This window comes from Chaetodon auriga, chromosome 8 (assembly GCF_051107435.1).
Source record: "Chaetodon auriga isolate fChaAug3 chromosome 8, fChaAug3.hap1, whole genome shotgun sequence".
NCBI lineage: Eukaryota > Metazoa > Chordata > Actinopteri > Chaetodontiformes > Chaetodontidae > Chaetodon > Chaetodon auriga.
This window is the reverse complement of record NC_135081.1, coordinates 25004405-25022114: the sequence shown is the minus strand read 5'-3', so window position 1 is coordinate 25022114 and position 17710 is coordinate 25004405. Positions and strand designations below refer to the sequence as shown.

Here is a 17710-nt window from a genome sequence, read left to right as displayed (position 1 = left end):
CCACTCACTCCTTTCTTTTACAGCCCTAACTTCTTTTTTTCTCTCCTTCTCTGGTGCCTTGTCTCCTTTGAAGTTTCCCCCCTCACACATCCAAACTCAACACACGTATGCCCGAGCACAGAAAATAAAATAAAACCACTTGGTTTACGCTCATTTTTCTTTTGTGTGGCCACATTTTCATGTCCAAAATGGGAGAAAATAAACCAAATGAAACTGCTTCAGAGGCTCAAGTATGTGTTAGTTGTTGGTTTTATTGTTTTGATGTTAGCATCATATTAGGCTGTCTGATGGAGTTACGGACGGAGAAACCTTTATTTATTCACATAACGTATTTAGAAGAACAAACTTGTCATATGGGTTAAATGATGAGGTAGCATATCTCTATTATTTCATATATTCAACCTAGATATGTGACACCCCCCCCCCCCCTTCATTGTCCATTTTATTACATTTTCAAACATCAAGCCTTTCATTAATTTCTGTTATTTTGCGAGGGCTCTGAAAACGCTTTCATTGCAAAGAAGACAGTGTGCAAGACTATATTCAGGAATCCGTACTGAACCTGCTGTGGAGATAATGGCAGTGTGATTATTGAGCAGTAGGAGGCCTCACTGAGCCATTTTCCTGTCAGTCCCACCCACTCATCTCAACTTCAGCAGTGCAGCAGACACCCAGTCTTTTACAGTTAAACATGACACCAAAAACAATTTTCACATTCACTGATTGGTGGAGTTAAGATGTTTTAGTTGCCAGGTATCGCTCTTTTTATCTGAAGAGTCTTTTAGAGTGCACGGGTTGCTTTTCTGTCATGATGACATTGTTCTCGTCACCTCTCCCAGGCTATGTTTGTCTTTTCTGAGCCCCGCTCTCCTTTCCTCCCGCTCTTTTGTTCTTTGTCTCTGTTTGACTGGGCTGGAGGGTCCGAGCCATGCTGCCCCACCTACACAAAAACACAAATACAGGACGTAATAAAACATACAGTTCACATGAACACTGTGTAAGACTAAGGAGATATAAGACATAGAATCTGGTTCCATCACTTCTGAAAAACTCATGTCTGATTTTAAAAGGAGATATATTAACTTTTTAGGTGAATGAATGAATTCTAGCATGAAACTAGTGTTAGATTAAAATAAGATAAGACAAGATAAAACGTTATTTATCCCACGCCGGGGAATTAAAATGTGACTTATGAAACTTCTGAAGTTTTGATTAGGAACTTTACTTGAGTTGTGCAAATTAACTTGAACACTTAAGACTGAATGCATACATAAGTGGTTCTCACTCTGAGTCATTGTGGTAAAGCCGAACATTTTGACCCATCAAACAAAGGTGTACTCATAACATTACCAATGACTGCACTGCATTGCAATAATTGCTGGAACTGAGCCTTCATTAATGTTATTAGTTCCACTTGTGCTTTTCTGCAATGGTGTGTCAAAACGCCTGCTGTGGAAAAGGTCTGTGATTATGATTCATCTGGGAACAATAAGATAACGTGGCAAGTACAAGACATTTGGGCCAGACTTTAGAGAGGGAAGGAGAGAAAAACAAGTTCTCAACAAGTGCTCATTAAGCTCAGACATCAGTCAAATCCAACATATGAGGAAGCTTGTCTTGCTCTGGAGTTAACTGTCAGTGTAGCATGACCGCCCTGTGACATCTGTCAGTAAAAACTCAGAGTTTAAGTCACATTTTCTAATTTGCATAACAGAATCAAATGACAAACATCCATGAGAAGATACATACAGCTCACAGTCTTGATAATGTTAAAATTTAACCAGATGTCCCAGTACTGTTATCTCTCAACAAATTTGTGCATGCATCGGTTTCCAAGTGGAGGCTTGAAAGGAAAAGTTTCAGAACCACTGTCTTACAACCTTGTACAATGCTTAGGATAATATTCTCTGCATAGCGTAGAATAATCACACTTCTACTTAACTTCAACACCATTTTCGCACAGTTCAGGACGAGCAATAACTTACTGTTCACACCCTTCGGAGAAGAAGAAAACGTTGCTTCTGTGAGGAATTCAGCGCTGTTTAAAACAGGACAATATGAGGTTAGCTGCTGAACAAGAGCAAATAAAATCAAGGCTCAGGTGAAAATACTGGTTTACTGCAATGAGTCAGGGTAGACGGTCAGTCACCTGTGGGAGAGCGGGTATGACTGAGGCCGCCACAAACCACCAGAGCTCTCCTCCTCACTGCTGTTTGACTCCTCTCCCTGATGTCTAAACGGAAACAACACAACATATTTTATCTCCCCCATGTTATCGCGACCTGCTGAATCTTTGCACAGTTGATCCAGATATTCAAAGTCATCCTGCGTGTCCTGAGCGTTATGCTGAACACTTGTTAGAGGTTACAGTAACTTGTGTCAGGTGTCAAAATCCTTATCTCAGTAGCAGGAAGTCACGCTGTTAGTTTTAGCAGCATTTAGACTCTTGAATACTTCTTGTGGACATCAACAGAATTTTTCCCCTTTATCGCTCTGACTGAAACAGTGTCTCACCTGCTCATCTTTGTGTGTTGTTTATGTCTTCTACGTGCTTCATTACCACTCTGAGCCTGCTGAAGAGATGAAATGTCACAAAGATTGTGCAGGAATAGCAACCAAACGCTCATTCCGTAGCTGGTCTCTGCAGTGCTGTGCATGAATTAACGTTCCTCAGAGTTTAGTGTCCTTGAGGATGGAGAAAATTAACACATCGCACCAACAATATGTGCATAGCCTGAGTCAGTGGGAGCTTACCAAACGGGAATGGGAGAGGTTGGCCGCCGTCTGGCTGGAGGGGGATGGACAGCGGGGGGCAGTGTTGTTTTTGGGGGGCAGGGGTGGACCGCTGTGGTGGGATCTGGGAACCTGGTAATCCAAACTTGAGAACTGTTGAGAGAAAATGCTGGCAGTCAGTGGGGATTCTTGCTTCATTTGTTCTTCATTGGCAAGCATTACTTTAATGTCAGGAGGAGAGTACAGGAAGGGCTGAGGATGCATGTCTAAGGATAGAAGTGCCATATGCTGTACAGAGGCTCTATATAAAACTAACTGGACTTGACATGTTGCAAGTGAGGTGTCTGGATTTGAAGATATAACTCCTACTAAATCACATGGACTGAATGAGTTGCAGACAGACAGTTGCAGAACAAGCTACATGCTAGCAACTTTCTGTGGCTGCACATGCTTTAAGCCAAATGCTAATATCAGCATGCTAACATGCTCACAGTGACACATGCTAAGCAGGTGTAATGTTCTCCATATTCAGAATTGTAGCTATAGTATTTCAGGTATTTGGTTAACAACCAAAATATTAGACTAATGTAAAATTGTACCTGATGGTAGCGCTAGAAGAAAAGTAAAGATCACCAAACTTAGAACAGTTCACCTTGGTGGACACATGAATGTCTTTCCATTAATATTGACACCAAAGATCAATACAAAAGGTGTTGAGCCATTTCAGTCTGGACCAAATTGGGGGACTGACCAACAGATTTACAGCACGACTAGTGTGGCTAATACATAACAAACACTCATAAATGTATTTACATACCTTCTTCAGGGCAGCCATTTCCTTTACAATCAGTTCAATGTCCTCATGGGTGTCGTCCTCTGCATCGTCCTCACCCTCTTCCTCCCACTGACCCCCGCCTGGCAGGTAGGGCTCGATCAGGATCGTCTCTGTTCCTCTGATGTCGCAGCGACAGTATGGGCAGGTGTGGCCGGCTGACTTCTGCTAGATGATTATCGATGACAGGAAAATGGAAACATTAAATGAATGTAAAAAGTGGTTGTCACACATTGTGTTGAGAACAGTTTTGTGCCTTTAGAACTGTGCGTAGTGGAATACGTCGTCTTCAAAGAAAAAAGCCACCACTTTTTCCAGACATGAAAGTGATGGAAAATACTACGTTCAACAGACACAGTAGATTGTGGTTTTCCACGAATGCAAGCCAGATAAAGACGAAAGTGAATCATGACATTTCACTTTTTCTTTCATTGCTCTTGCATACAGCGCAGGCTTTGTGTGTCTTTTGTTGTTGATTCCTGTGATTAGCAATCCCCTTTGAAAAATCAGGTCAACAACATGGACAGGCTGCATCTGCAGACTGCTCCTCTTATCTGTTTGGCTGACTGATATACCTGCAGTTTGAACAATTACTATTTGGCCAATTTCAGTTTTTTTTTACTTACCCACACTGCTTTGAAGAACCTGTAGTAACACTTTTGTTGTACAGGCGCACCCTGTTATCTGGTATTCAGCTGCACATGTGTGCAGAGGCCTTTGTTACGTCAGAGTTTAACTGCCTGTTTTTTTCTTGACAATCATCAAAATAGTTGTATAATACCGTAAACCTGTGAAGGAAGTTTGCTTAACCACAATTTATACCAACTACAACTTTTCCATTGTGGTGTGACGTCCACAAAGCGTATCTAATGCTCTTTTCCTGTCTGTCTGTCTGTGTGTCTGTCTGTCCCTCTCACTCTTTCTCACACACAAAGTAAATGTGACCAATACGGTTTGAGGAGGATGTCAGCCTGAGCTCACACAGGAAGTCCTCAGCCAAATGTCAGGACTTGTTGCCTGCACCTTTGCAAAGGCTTAAACACCTCCTGAGCAGATGAGGAGCAACTGGCTGGCTGACTGAAAGAAACAGTAGGAGAGCATGAAACTGTAATTCGCCAGAAGCAGCCCTAATTCTTATTGAATGTTTTCAATGTCATGATTGAAAGAGGAAGTAGGCGGGGGGGGGGGGAGTCCCGTTGAAGGAGCGAAAAAAGTGCACACAGGACACACTGTCCACCGGATGACTAAGTGAATGATTTACAGACATACTCTTAGCATTTGTGGGCAAAACGGTCAAATGTAATAGATTTCAATGAAGGATCACTGTATGATATTCTGTGTATCTTTGACATTTATATAGATGTGATCAGGCTGGCAGTCCCATCATATACCCTGTCTACAATTTTTTCCGTTGTCAGTTTACACACTGGCAGCATCTGTCATTGATGTTGATGGTTCATTTCACAGCCCTTTTCTTTTTGAACCAGTGAACCAAGCGCCATGCTTGTCTCTCTAGCAAGTTATCAAACAATTTGCTCATGCAAAGAATTCTTTTCAGGTTTAAGTGAGGAGTCCACAGGTCTTTTTGTGCCCTGAGAGAGCTGGAGAGTTGATATGTTTGTGGATGTGATGTGACCCAGTTCAAAAGCAGAGGTGTACTGAATGTTCCTTAAGCTGTTGTGTAGTTTCAATAAGGCTGACTGATGTAATATGAACTCATAATCAAGTAGGGGTGGGCGATCTGATGATTTGTCGATCGTGATCGGCCTTGAAGGCGTCAACAGCCTACCTTTCAGGCAAATCATAGAGATTGAGATATTTACTGTCCTCTTATTTCTGTTTCTAAACTTTGCATGACCTCACTGGCTAGCAGATCTAAGTTATGTGAGCATATCAAGAGAGCGATGTTGCAAACTAGATGGCTACGCTGATTGGATGCTTGTAAATAATGCAACACGAGTTAAAGCTAGCAGCATGATCAATTCTATATTCAACTGAAATGTTGAGCAGGGTGATATTGAGAAATTTAAGTTTCTTTGCTTAAAATGAAAAGATCAGCCATGGCGTTGATGTGTGCGTTTTTTTTTGTTTGTTTTTTTTAACAAAGCATGTGAATGCCACTCATATGCTTTGCTGAACACAGATCATATTTTTGACATCAACCCCAAACCACATTCAAATAACCGGCATTGTTACAGTTCGGTGGGGCGACAACCAACATCCAAAAAAGCCGTGGTTGCATAACCATGGCTACAAGTTGGCCTACAAAAATAAATCTTATCAGCGCAGGCTGTTTCACTTCACTGAACGCACAGCACTTGTTACGGTAAAAGTCTCAAAATTTAACATGAAACTGGATGTACTGTACAGCAGGCTGCAGTGAGTAAGTGGATGGGGGTTCATACCTGCCAGCCTGTGAGGCAGGGTTGACACAGGAGATGTCCGCAGGGCTGGATACGAGTATCCTTATCCCTCTCTGCACAGATCTTACACAGCTGGAAGGTGCTGCCGATGTCACAGTAGAGCTCATACTGCTCCTGTTTGGTGTCAGACAGAAAACAACAAGAGAACATCTCAGGATATGATCTATGCTTTGTCTTTTCTCTCGCTTGCTGTTGGCGGCTTGATAAATTGATAAAGAGGTATAAAGTGCATCCGCTTACTTCTGTCACTTTGACTTTGCCCCTCTGGGCCGGTTCACACAAGCTCGTCAAGTCAGGGTTCACATCACGGCCATCTGGGTAAAGGTAGCTGCAGGCACAGAAACACGCAGCACTTAGAGAAAGGACACAAATAAACAAACAAAAATAAACCAGTGACCTGTTTGTGTTTGTCCTAACCAGCCTTCCTTGAAGCCCTGAATGAGTGCCTGGTACAGAGATGTATTCTGGGGGATGGTCTGGACAATGCTACCTTCAGTGGTCACATGGCCAATAGCCCACTGGCCCATTCTTGTGCAGCTCAGACGAAAGATATAGCTGGGAGGGAAAGAGATGTTTTCAAATCATACTTGTTTACAAGACAGAAAATAAATTCACAATCGCACAGAAAAGACGTTGACAGATAAATCACTTGAACGTTATTTTGTTTTGGGTGTCAATGAGTCTCTTCCAAATACAGTCACCTTGGTCTGTGTTTGGTTCTGTGTTTTCTGTAGTTGTGCAATTAACTCCTATGAAATTCCTCTTGAAAATACTGATGCTACAGTGTATGTGCACTCGTGACACTTTGGGGCACACTTATAGTTCATCTACGTAATTTCATTAAGCTGTACTCGACATAACAAGGACAAAAACTCTTGAATCCTTGACGGAAAGCTGGAAAGCTTGAGTTTGATGCACTGTGAAAAATACGCCAAAAACTCAAGAGACATGAAAGGTACTTTTAAACAGATTAAAACATTACAAGTGAAGCCTCTTTCCCCTGAATTTGTAAACTTGACTAATGACTAACCCGGCACTTAAAGTTGTTGGAGTGCTGTGGTTCTTTGTCTCTTCAAGGGCCTGATTTCTTACAACTAAGATCAACTGCGAGATTTAACTCGATGTGTGTGACATTCATCAGCTTTGCTTGCGTCAGTCAGAGTGTGTTGGCGTGCTCCTCCTCACCTCCCGGGTCTGTGCAGGTAGTGTTCCAGTCGAGCTACAACCTGGTCATAGGTGAGGAAGGCCATGTAGCCCGGATGAGTCACAGCTAGCTGGTTCCAGTTCCTTATGAGTGACCTCCAGGGCTAAAATGAGAGGAGACTCAGGATGTGAGCTCGTGTCTCATCATTAAAGGAACCGTTCAGCATTTTGGTAGATGCAATTATTTGGTATCTATATACAAAGCTACAGCCTGCAGCCAGTAAGCTTAGCTTAGCAAAAAGCCTGCAAACAGGGGGACAAAGCTAGAGGTTAGTGTATAAGTGTACTTATAAATAATAAAACCACCGTCCAGCACCTGCCATCTCTGTATCTGAAGCATGATTAACACATTATGTCTTCTTTGGTTAAAATCATATGACAGGTTGTGTTTAAGGGGGAATATGTGCTGGACTATTTCTTGGGCTGGCGCAGTGACTCACTGGAGCCTTGTCATTGCAGTGAGGTTGCCAGGGAACCAGCTGAGAGGCCAGGAAATCACTGTGCCCACTCAGGAGATAGCCTAACACAGCCCCAATAAAGCTACAGCTGCTTTTACAATTAGGTTAGTGTCCTGATAAACAAATGAGATTTAGATTATAATTTTGTGAGCTTTAGAGGTGCTGATAGGTGGATATTTTTGTTCCCTTTAGACTGAGCTGGACTACTCCACTCTTTATGCTAAGCTAAGCTAACTGGCTGCAGATCAGAGAGTGGCATCCATCGTCTCATCTAAGCAAGAAAGCAACGAAGCGTATTCACCAAAATGTCAAACTATTTCTCACGTAATCTCTTTATGATCTTTACCTGAAACAGTCTAGTGAAGATGTCAAACTCAAACACAGAGATGTGGTCATTACAGGTGAGATCAATAGTCGACTTCAGAGCCATGGACTCCATCCCTTCCTCAAACGCATGAATGCTCTGCAGCTGCTCTTTAAAGTTACTCCACTGCACTATACACCTGCAAGAACACATCATTAACTCATAGCAAAAGTGGACACACATAAAACGTACACAAAGAAAGAAAAAAGTCCCTCATTATGAAAACATCCCACGCTCACTTGTTTCCAAACGAATGCCTCCAAAACTCATCGGCTTCCGTCTTGGTCACCCTGTAAGTGTCACCCTGAAAACACCCCCCTGGAAACATGGCCTTCAGCTCCCAGAGAATGTGACTGAACAGCAGGGACAGTTTGGTCAAGTTCCTCCTGAGAGTGAAAGACAGACTTTGAGTTGTGATTGCAGAAATAGAAATAGGTATACTTAGGCTTTCTGGCCCAGTGGTGTTGAAAATATATGTAAAAATACACAAGCAGAGTAGGTTGTGCTTTCATACAAATATATGAACCAAATATATGAACCTATATGAACCTGCCTTAAACAAACAACCCTTATCTCGCACACCTCCTTGTAAAAGTTTTAAAGCTCAAAGGGCCAATAACATGGAACATTTGTATCTGCAGAAATAAATCTTTATTATTTTATATCACATTTACAATTGGTGCTCTTGCATCTAACCTGTGTGACTATTTAAAGTTTGACACAATAATAAATAAAGTGTCACTAGCTTAGAGTTGCACAGTAGGTGTGAGAAATCGTCCATGTGATACTAGACAACAATGTTCTACAATGATTGGCTGTGAGTAGATAATAGTTATGAGTAAATTGTATAGAAATACGAGGAAATTAGAGTCTACAGCCACCTTCAAGCACCTGCCATCTCTGTGTCTGAATCACTGGTTAATACTTTATATCTTGTTTGTTTAAACTCATATGACAGGCTGCGTTTATGTTTCAGTTGAAACAAGCATTGCTGATACTTTCCATATATGCACACCCAGAAACACACATGCAAACACACACAAAGGGTGGCCCAGCTACCAAACAGGATGCTCTCTGCTGCATGCTTGCCTGTGAATACCACAAAATGTTCCAGTGGCCAGTGTGTCACTTTAGGCCAGTCTTCACTCTTTCTAGGCTCTTCTGGGGTCATTTCTAAATATTCTTTTTGCACATTGCTCAACTCTTGAGTTTACTTCTCATACATAGTCCTCGTACACTTCTCTGCCAAAATGCGACAGGTGATGTAGAGATACAGTAAACTGCACGACAGCTGCAGCAGCTGCAACAAACCCTGACAAAAAAAGCCCTCCAGCGTATGGTGAAAACAGCACAGGGCATTGTTGGCACTGAGCTGCCATTACTAGAACCTCTTCACAGCGCTCTCGGTGTGAGGAGGGCTGGGACATTCATAAAAGACATTACACACCCTGGACATCTTCTGCTTAAGCTCCTCACATCAGGCAGCGGCTTCAGATCAATCCACACGTGCACAAATGTATCGGCATCTGCAGCATCTCTGTGTCGGACATCTGTGCAACATTGTTGGTGTGTATGCAGATGTGAGTGTGGTGTAGTTTGACTGCAGTTTGTGTCTGTGCAGTTTGTCACTGTGCTCTCTCAGTGCTTCTTCCCAAAGGCTGAAGTCAAGCATCTCCTCAGTCTGACAAGACCGATGTGCTGCCGTCATTTGAACATGTGCAATATTAACCTACATGCCACTGATTATGTGCAGTAGTTCCACATCACACCATCACTCCATATCTGTCACACTGCACCTTTACTGCACATTTGCTGCTGAAGCTTTTATAAAACCATTAGCTGTATTTTACATTGCTTACATTTTGTACTTACAGTGCTTAGATTCTGTACTTTTTATCACTGATATTTTACATTTATTATCTCATTCCTGGCTTATCTGTTCTTTGTAAATATGTGTTAAGTTTTAAATAAAAGAACACAATTCGAGGTCGATGCAACTGCAATTTTGTTGCGCTTGCATGATGACAATAAAATTCTTGAATCTTGAATCTCATACTAAAAGTAGATCAAACTGACCAAAACACTACGTTTAAAGTCAATTTTCATTATCACCATTCAATACATTAACAAATCAAAAACACATAAAAATGCTGTAACATGATTTTAAGTACAGTATATTTTGCCATTTTTAATTTAGACTATTTTCAAAATACACAAACTACAGTAATACCACTAAAACTAATACAGATCCGATTAAATTCATATATAGAGGAGGACATCTATTGATACTGAAACCTAAATACAGTATTGTGCAGTTCAAGTCAATCATATCTATTGAATTTGACAACAAATTCTCATCTTCATTCCACCGTGCCGTTATTTACAAGACATTTTTGATGCAAGTCTTGAAATCTTCTGCAGATTTGTTCCTGCCTCCACCATTCACTAGAAGGCCTTTTGATAGTGTGGGTGGTGGTCATAGACTTTCCACCTCAGTGAGGAAAAGAAAAACCTCTTTGGTGTTGAGGAGAAGAGAGCTAACAGGAGGTGACGTGCATGCCACATCTCTGGCTCGGCCCGCATGCACGCAAATATCATGAAAAAGGATGGTGGTGAAATTTACAGTAAACACACGACAGCAAATGTTATTTTTGGATGAATGGCTGAGATCTTGTATGCAGTAGAGACACTGGACAATGCACTGCATTACAGGACTCCTTTGCAGCAGTAATGTCATTGCTAGAGATCAGCGCACCTGACGAGGCTCCATGTGTTGTCCGTCCGCAGACAATAACTCCCGTAGATCTTGAGGGCAGACAGATTTGAAAGCCTGCACTCTACCAACAGCTGCTGGAAGAAGTCTTTTCTGTATGCTCTTAACATATTTCAATGCTTGTTTTAGCAAAAAAAGAAATTCTAAGTCTAGCCACACCCTGAATGTGATGAGTACACTAAGATATCAAACACTGATCAAATATTTGTCAGTGTCAAAATCAAACCCAACATGAAGGGCGTCGTCGGTTCATTATTATTATTTTTTGGGAAATGTTTGACTTTGAAAAGATGATTTTTCCTCTTTAACGGCTGCATAAACTGATTTATTAACTTATGCACTGGCTAAATATGTTTCTTATGCTGTTTCGGTATTAGATGCATGTTTAACAAAGAAACATATTTGCATGTTACTTCGATTCCAGTGAGAGGTCAATGCTATCAGCATGTCATGGACAATAATTTTCCGTCCGCTAAACATTCCGCTGTCTGTTTCTTCACCTTCAGCCTCATCTCAGTTCTGTTTTTAGCTTGACGTGATAGCGTCGCAGAAATTTCACTTACAAAACGGAGACTGTTATTCTGACCATCCACCAGTCAGCGTACCTGCCTGAGTCTGTGGGACAACAAGCTGCGAAAAAGAGGACATTATGACAGGACATTCTAAATACGCAAAAGAGGATATTTACACAATTTGCCGAGACATCTAAGCCACATTACACATAAAACTGTATGAATTTGCCACATGACTGCCCATGCACACTGGCTGCGGTGACAAGGCCATCTGTTATATTATGTGTGCAGAGAGATCTGGAAAATGATGCAATATATCTCCAAAATAGCTTATTTGAGTTTCAGATTCCAGTGTAATAAAGATTTGATAAAAGCTAGTGTCTTTAACAATTTACAGTGTAATGTAATGCGCGTATGTTGTATAATAAAGCTTGTATAATAAACTTTGTTTGACTGTGCCTCAACTGACTCAGTCAAACAAAGCGGCACATGCAAAGTAGTCGCAGTGTCATGTAAAAAATGGTCAGTTTTAATTTTTCAGTGCAGCGTACTGTGTTTCATTTCAAATCAGAAAAACCTTGTCATGTGTGTAAAATGGGAAAAAGAAGTATTTTGTGAGGGATCATATCCCATTATCAAACTGATTCAGTTTGATATATATATATATATAAATATATACTGTAGATAGACTGATAGATAGATGGGCGACGAGTACTTTATCGGCATGTCTTCATCCAAAAAAATGCAAGAGTAAAGACTTAAAACTCAAATACAGATGTTATTTGAAAGTATGGAAGGTTAAAGATACTGTAAAAGAAAAGCAGAGCATATCTGTATATACGTTGCTGACACACCCGTACGGCCGTACACGAAGAAAATGTCCGTTCAAGGCCAGACTATCTCTCTCCCAAGCTGCTCTCATGCTGCGGTTGTAATTTCTTTTGCCTGCTTCCCCCACATTAGCATCACAAAGATGCAGGTTTGGCCCCTTTTTCCACCTTCGTCATTAGTAGTCCCAACAGCAGCAGGGGCTGCAGCCCAAACTCCAAATAAAAAAAGTCACTCCTTTTAGCTGCTCCCAAATATCCACTTCAGCCGAACAGTAAACTTAACAGAACATGGTCATTTTTTTCTTAGCACACAGTGAAGTCTATATTTGACTTGGGGGAATATTTTATTTTATTTACAGCTTCTGTAGATGGTGAAAAATAGTTATTTCAGAGCACTTACTTTAGTGTTCAAGGAGCGGTCGAAGTCTCTATGATTATTTCCAAGCACTAAGTTAGAACTCTTTCTTTCAGTCATTTGCATGACTGAAAGAAGGCTATTTTCGGATTCTAGCACAAGCCCAAGCCCCGGTTCAATGGTACTGATAAAAAATTGAGGGCACATGTGGCCTCTCTTTGAACCCATGGTCAGTTTATTTGTCTTACAGTCGGACTACTGGAAGGAATTTGTCTGAAAAACATAATCTGGCTGAGTGGGACAGAAAATGGTTACCGCAATATAAACCAATCCTTACATGGTCAGTTACCTCAGGTGGTACCTGGCCATGCAGATAGGTTTGGTTTGAATGGAGTTAATAATTCAAGTGCAGTCACAGGGAAACTTCTTGGAAATAGAACATGGTTTCCCGATTACACTGAATAATCTCTGCTAACAGTTTTCATTGTAATTATAAGGCAAAGTCCCCGTAAGAACGATGTGATCTGTAGAGTATCCTGAGTTCCAGAGACACTGTTTTTGGGAAGAATTGTTGCTGTTGAATTTTCTAATGCTGTGAGCAGTGAAAATGTGGAGCTTCATGATTGAATGAAACTCAACTCCAGCTGATGGAAATTATAGTACGGAAAGGTGGCGGCAGACGGAAACACATTTTATTTAAAATCTGGCCAAATAAATCAAAAAAGACTGGACAGTGTTTCAGGAATGTGAGAGAATGTTAGTTTTCAAGCTGCAACTGCCAATCTGTTCCGATTAATCTGAAGATTCTCTAATAAAATGATCAATTAACCATTTAGTCTATATGAGCCTGAGATGATGTCTTCAGATGTCTTGTTTTTTCAGACCTAAAACCTGAAGATATTAAATTCATAACAATACTAAACGCAGAGAAACAGCAAATTCTCACATTAAGAGGCTACATTTGGCATATTTTGACATTTTCAGTTAATTACTGAAAAGATTAATCGTCTACATTTTTGCATTTTTTTCTCTCAAGCAACTTCATTATTTTGTCACTTGTACTCCAAATGAGAACACATGATTCTTATGAAGTTATTACTTATTATGAGTATTCTCAAAGGGACAGAGGAGGTGGTCATGAAGAAATAAAGCATTTAATGAAGGCTTTGTTTAAACCTGTTTTTTAAAGAAACTTAAAGAAAAGAAGTCAAAGACTCTTGAGAATATCTTTAAAGTGAAGTCCACCCGTTCCACTAACACGAGCTCCTCTTGTGTGTGGGTGAGGTGTCAGCCAGGGGCCCTCTTACCTGTAGCTGGACGTCTCCTCGAATATCTTCTCCCGTCCCTCTTTAAAGAGCAGCACCGCCCTGTCCGTCTTATCCAGCAGGTTTCTGATGTGGACCCTCAGGTACTTGGCTTCGTCTCCCCGGGGCACCTGGATGCCTCCCGGCCTGGAGCCTCTGTAGGGCTCCCACACCTGTATGAGCAGCGCCGTCGTCTCAGATACCAGATCTGGCAGGTATGGAGGACTGTTCCTCAGGCCCAGCCGGGGGTTAGTGCACAGCTCGTAGAGCTTATCCAGTCTTTTGATGGCCTTGTCCACCAGCCGCCGGTCTCCACTGGTCGGGGTCTGGGAAGCACCTGAACCTGACGCCGCCATAACTTTGCTGTGTTTGAAAGTGATGTGAATCAAAAACGAGCTTAAATGTCAGTCTGACTGTGTGTATGTGTGTTTAGCGGGGCTTGACAATAAATAGTAATGGTCCTACTGTTTTAAGAGATTTGAAAGCTCAATTTTTGCATGTGTGAATCTTTATGAGCAGAACTAGAAGCAGCTACTCACACTGACTCAGGTTTTAACATGTTTAAGCTGGCGTTCATTGTGAGTTTTGTGAGTGCCCAGCCTCATCTTAGAAACACACATCTTAGCCTCATCAAACAGCATCCACCCTTGATCCATATGATAATAATCCAAACGCATCAAATTATCCAACAATGGATAGCACGTTCAGTTAAGGCAGCTCTAAAGATGCACACAAAGCTAAGCATTTCCTCCCAAAACAGCCATTCCTGTCCTTTTGTAGCTTCTCAGTCCTCTGTCATATCTTCAGAAAAATACAGAAATACATGGTCTGTTATACACAGGCCGGTTTGTATGATTTCCATAACAGCAGCAATAGAACACAAGAGGCCAACCATGACAGAGAGAGAGAGAGAGAGAGAGAGAGAGAGAGAGCTAAAAACAAAGGAAGGGAGAGTTTCATACTCTGTCTTTGAAACACTTTCAGATTGTACCATCCAAATCTCTCCACCCGAACACACTCAGCCTTTTTGTCCACTGTTTAGCATGCTTACCAATATTCATGCGCACATCTCAGCAGCACAGCAGTCCCACACTGTCAGGGTCAACAGAGCAGAGACATCTACTCACAGCTCAGCGGAAACATGTTCTCTGTTATTGGCTGAAATGCTGCTGCTGCTTCTTTGTCTCTCTTCCTTGATGTCACCCTTGCACTCTCTCTCTCTCACTGCTCTTGGTGCACCCTTTGATTGGTTTCCTGGTTGCAGCCAGCCAAACAGGTTTGTTTCTTTGCTCTATTGCTCAGGCAGGCAGGCAAAGAGAGAAAGTGAGAGAGAGAGAGAGAGAGAGGAGGGAGGAAGACAGAGAGGTGTGGACTCAAAGCTAAACATTTACTGAGAATGAAAGCAGTGAACGGGGCCTCAGAAATCAGTATCCAAGCAGGTAGGCTGCTTCTTAGCAGGCAGGATGCCAGGGCATTCAAAGCAAAGGTCAAAGTTCACCAACTCCAACAGCTTCCCCAGTTGGGATATAAAAAGCACTTGCTTGTGTTTACTGTGTAATTAAACGGAAAAGGTGGCATTTCACCACAATTTCTGCTGCACAGTTCATCTGTCAGTGGGTCCATCCATTTCTTTGAAATATTTTAAGAGCTGTTGGATGGATTGCCATGAAATTTCACACAGACATTCATGGTCCCCAAAGGATGAATCCATCCCTTTTCCTCTAGCGCCACCATGAGGTTGACATTTGTGGTTTTGAAGTAAGTATCTCAGTAACTATTAAATATTCCCATCAGGCTTAGCTGTACTTTGTGTGTAGTGCTAATTAGCAGAGGTGGAAGCAGTAACCAGACCTTTTACTTCAGCAAAATTACTAATAGAACAGTGTAGAAATACTCTGTTAACAGTAAAAGTCCTGCATTCAAAATTTTACTAGTAGAAGTACAAAATAATTCTATAATTGAATTTGTGAATCTACAAAGTAACTAGTAACTAGGTGTAGTGGAATAAAAGTACATTTCACTCTGAAATGTAGAGTGAAGTATAAAGCAGTACATATACCTCAAAATTGTAACTTAGGTACACTGCTTGACAAAATGTACTGAGTTAATTTCCATCACTGCTAATTAGGATATATATTTGATGTATAATGATACAAAACACAGAAAAGCAATGAATTATACTAGTTAAGAAGCTGGATTCAGTAAATTTCGTTATTTTGTGGGAAAATAACACGTGAAACAATGAATGAATCAAACTAAATATTGTCATATAAGAAGGTGTCTGTTTCAAAATCAAACATTTCTCCTTAATATTCCTTGTATATTTTCGGGGCACTGAAGATCACAGAAAGACGACCTCTGCATCAACATCCACAAGGGGGAGACACTAGTTCAGACACTGCTTACCCCAGGCTCGTGCTCTCACTGAAATCTGACTTTTTATTTTTTTTCATCTTAATTTACATTAACTTGAAGATACGTATGCTTTAAAAAATACATTAAAATCTTATGACTCAACAAAAGCACTTTCTCCAGTTGTGCATGCTGCAACTTGCTGCGAAAGAAATCCACTTACTCAACAGCCAGAGAGAGCAGCAGCAGCATTATCCAAATGTAGGTTAATTCTTTGTTGAGTACGTGGACAAAGAATGAACCCACACACGTTCAAGATGTTTAGAACTTCCCTTGATCATCTCTGGAGCGTCTAGTTGCACCTTTGCCCTCTTGGCACAAGGGGGCCTCATTTCATTGGTTTGACTCTATATGTTTACCTCGTGATCTGTGTCACTGATGACAACTCTGCAATAATCATGCAGCATTGTCTCAGGATACTGAGCCCCGAAGTAGCAAAGGATTATGAGAATTTTTCTGTTTACATATATGTGTATGCTCTTAAAGATCATTAAACTTCAGTTTAGGTTTCATTCATAAAACATTCATTAAGCTCTGTCAACAGTGTGTTCAGGATGAGACCGGCTTTCATAAACAATGATACTCAGTGTCAGGGGAGACCACAATGGTTGAGTGCCTTGACAGCTGCAGAGCATGTTTGTGTAGTGTCAGGGTCTTTTAGGGACTTTAGACACCAAGCTCGACTTTCCGTTGCCAGCTCCACACTTCAGTGGAAAGAGGAAAGTCCCAAATTGACCCTGGTAACCATAGCCTGGTCTGGGTGGAGTAGGATAAGATTAAAGACAAGGAGATGAGGTGTGATTTATGTGTGTGTGTGTGTGTGTGTGTGTGTGTGTGTGTGTGTGTCTGCGTAATGCATGCGTGTGTATGCACATTGAAGGTTTATATTTGCTCGTTTACCATCAGGCAACATAGCCACTGTCACAGCAGTGACATGGCATCAACTGATCAGTCACTCAGATTGTAGAGAGCAACTTCTCTCTCAATTCTTCCTTTATTGTCCTTATTCCTCTTTCATGGATTGAGAATTCGCCTCCGAGTCTCCAGCCTGGTGACAAGCGGGGGCGAGGGATGATGATGTGCATGACACTGTGCATCTGATGGACTGGAACTTGCAAAATCTGTGCTAAGCAATCTATAATTAAGCATTAGGCTCACTTGAGCTTTGATATGTTGTTTATTTACAATGTTGTTCGCAAATTTGCATTTGTGACTTTGTGAGTCTAACATGCAGAAAGCAGTCACTTGTGGAAGAGTACAATCGGCTGTAATGTGCCAAAGCTGTCATAATATTGTTTGTCTTAAAAGATCAGCATAAGTGTGTAACTTTTTTTTGGTGTGAAAATCAACATTATGACTGCTGACCTGAGACACGGAAACATGTGATCAAAATAACAATAATTCAGCGCAGTGTTGTCTCTTGTCTTCCCTCGCGCAGTGTAATGTGCGCTGAAGTCGGTCGCTTAGTTTCGGTTTAAATGGAAGGCACCAAGTCATTAAAAGCAGATGAG

General features: G+C 41.3%; 1 protein-coding gene across 4 annotated transcripts; it reads right to left on the bottom strand.

Moving 5' to 3' along the window:
• Nucleotides 1-231: 231 nt before the first annotated feature.
• On the bottom strand, nt 232-15004 carry cblc (Cbl proto-oncogene C, E3 ubiquitin protein ligase). 4 transcript variants are annotated; one of them, XM_076737253.1, is made up of 14 exons: nt 14839-15004; nt 13791-14150; nt 8253-8399; nt 7996-8152; nt 7174-7295; nt 6406-6543; nt 6229-6316; nt 5971-6102; nt 3551-3733; nt 2755-2886; nt 2515-2573; nt 2150-2233; nt 1986-2038; nt 232-940 (listed from the first exon to the last, which is right to left on the bottom strand). In XM_076737253.1, exons 2-14 carry the CDS (start codon nt 14141-14143, stop codon nt 807-809), a joined length of 1782 nt encoding a protein of 593 aa, XP_076593368.1. In that variant the 5' UTR covers nt 14144-14150; nt 14839-15004; the 3' UTR covers nt 232-806. The 4 variants fall into 4 exon arrangements, with proteins under 4 accessions (XP_076593368.1, XP_076593370.1, XP_076593371.1 ...); XM_076737255.1 differs by having other exon boundaries at nt 2515-2570; nt 14839-14967; XM_076737256.1 differs by having other exon boundaries at nt 2515-2570; nt 3551-3730; nt 14839-14967.
• Between the last annotated feature and the right edge of the window lie 2706 nt (nt 15005-17710).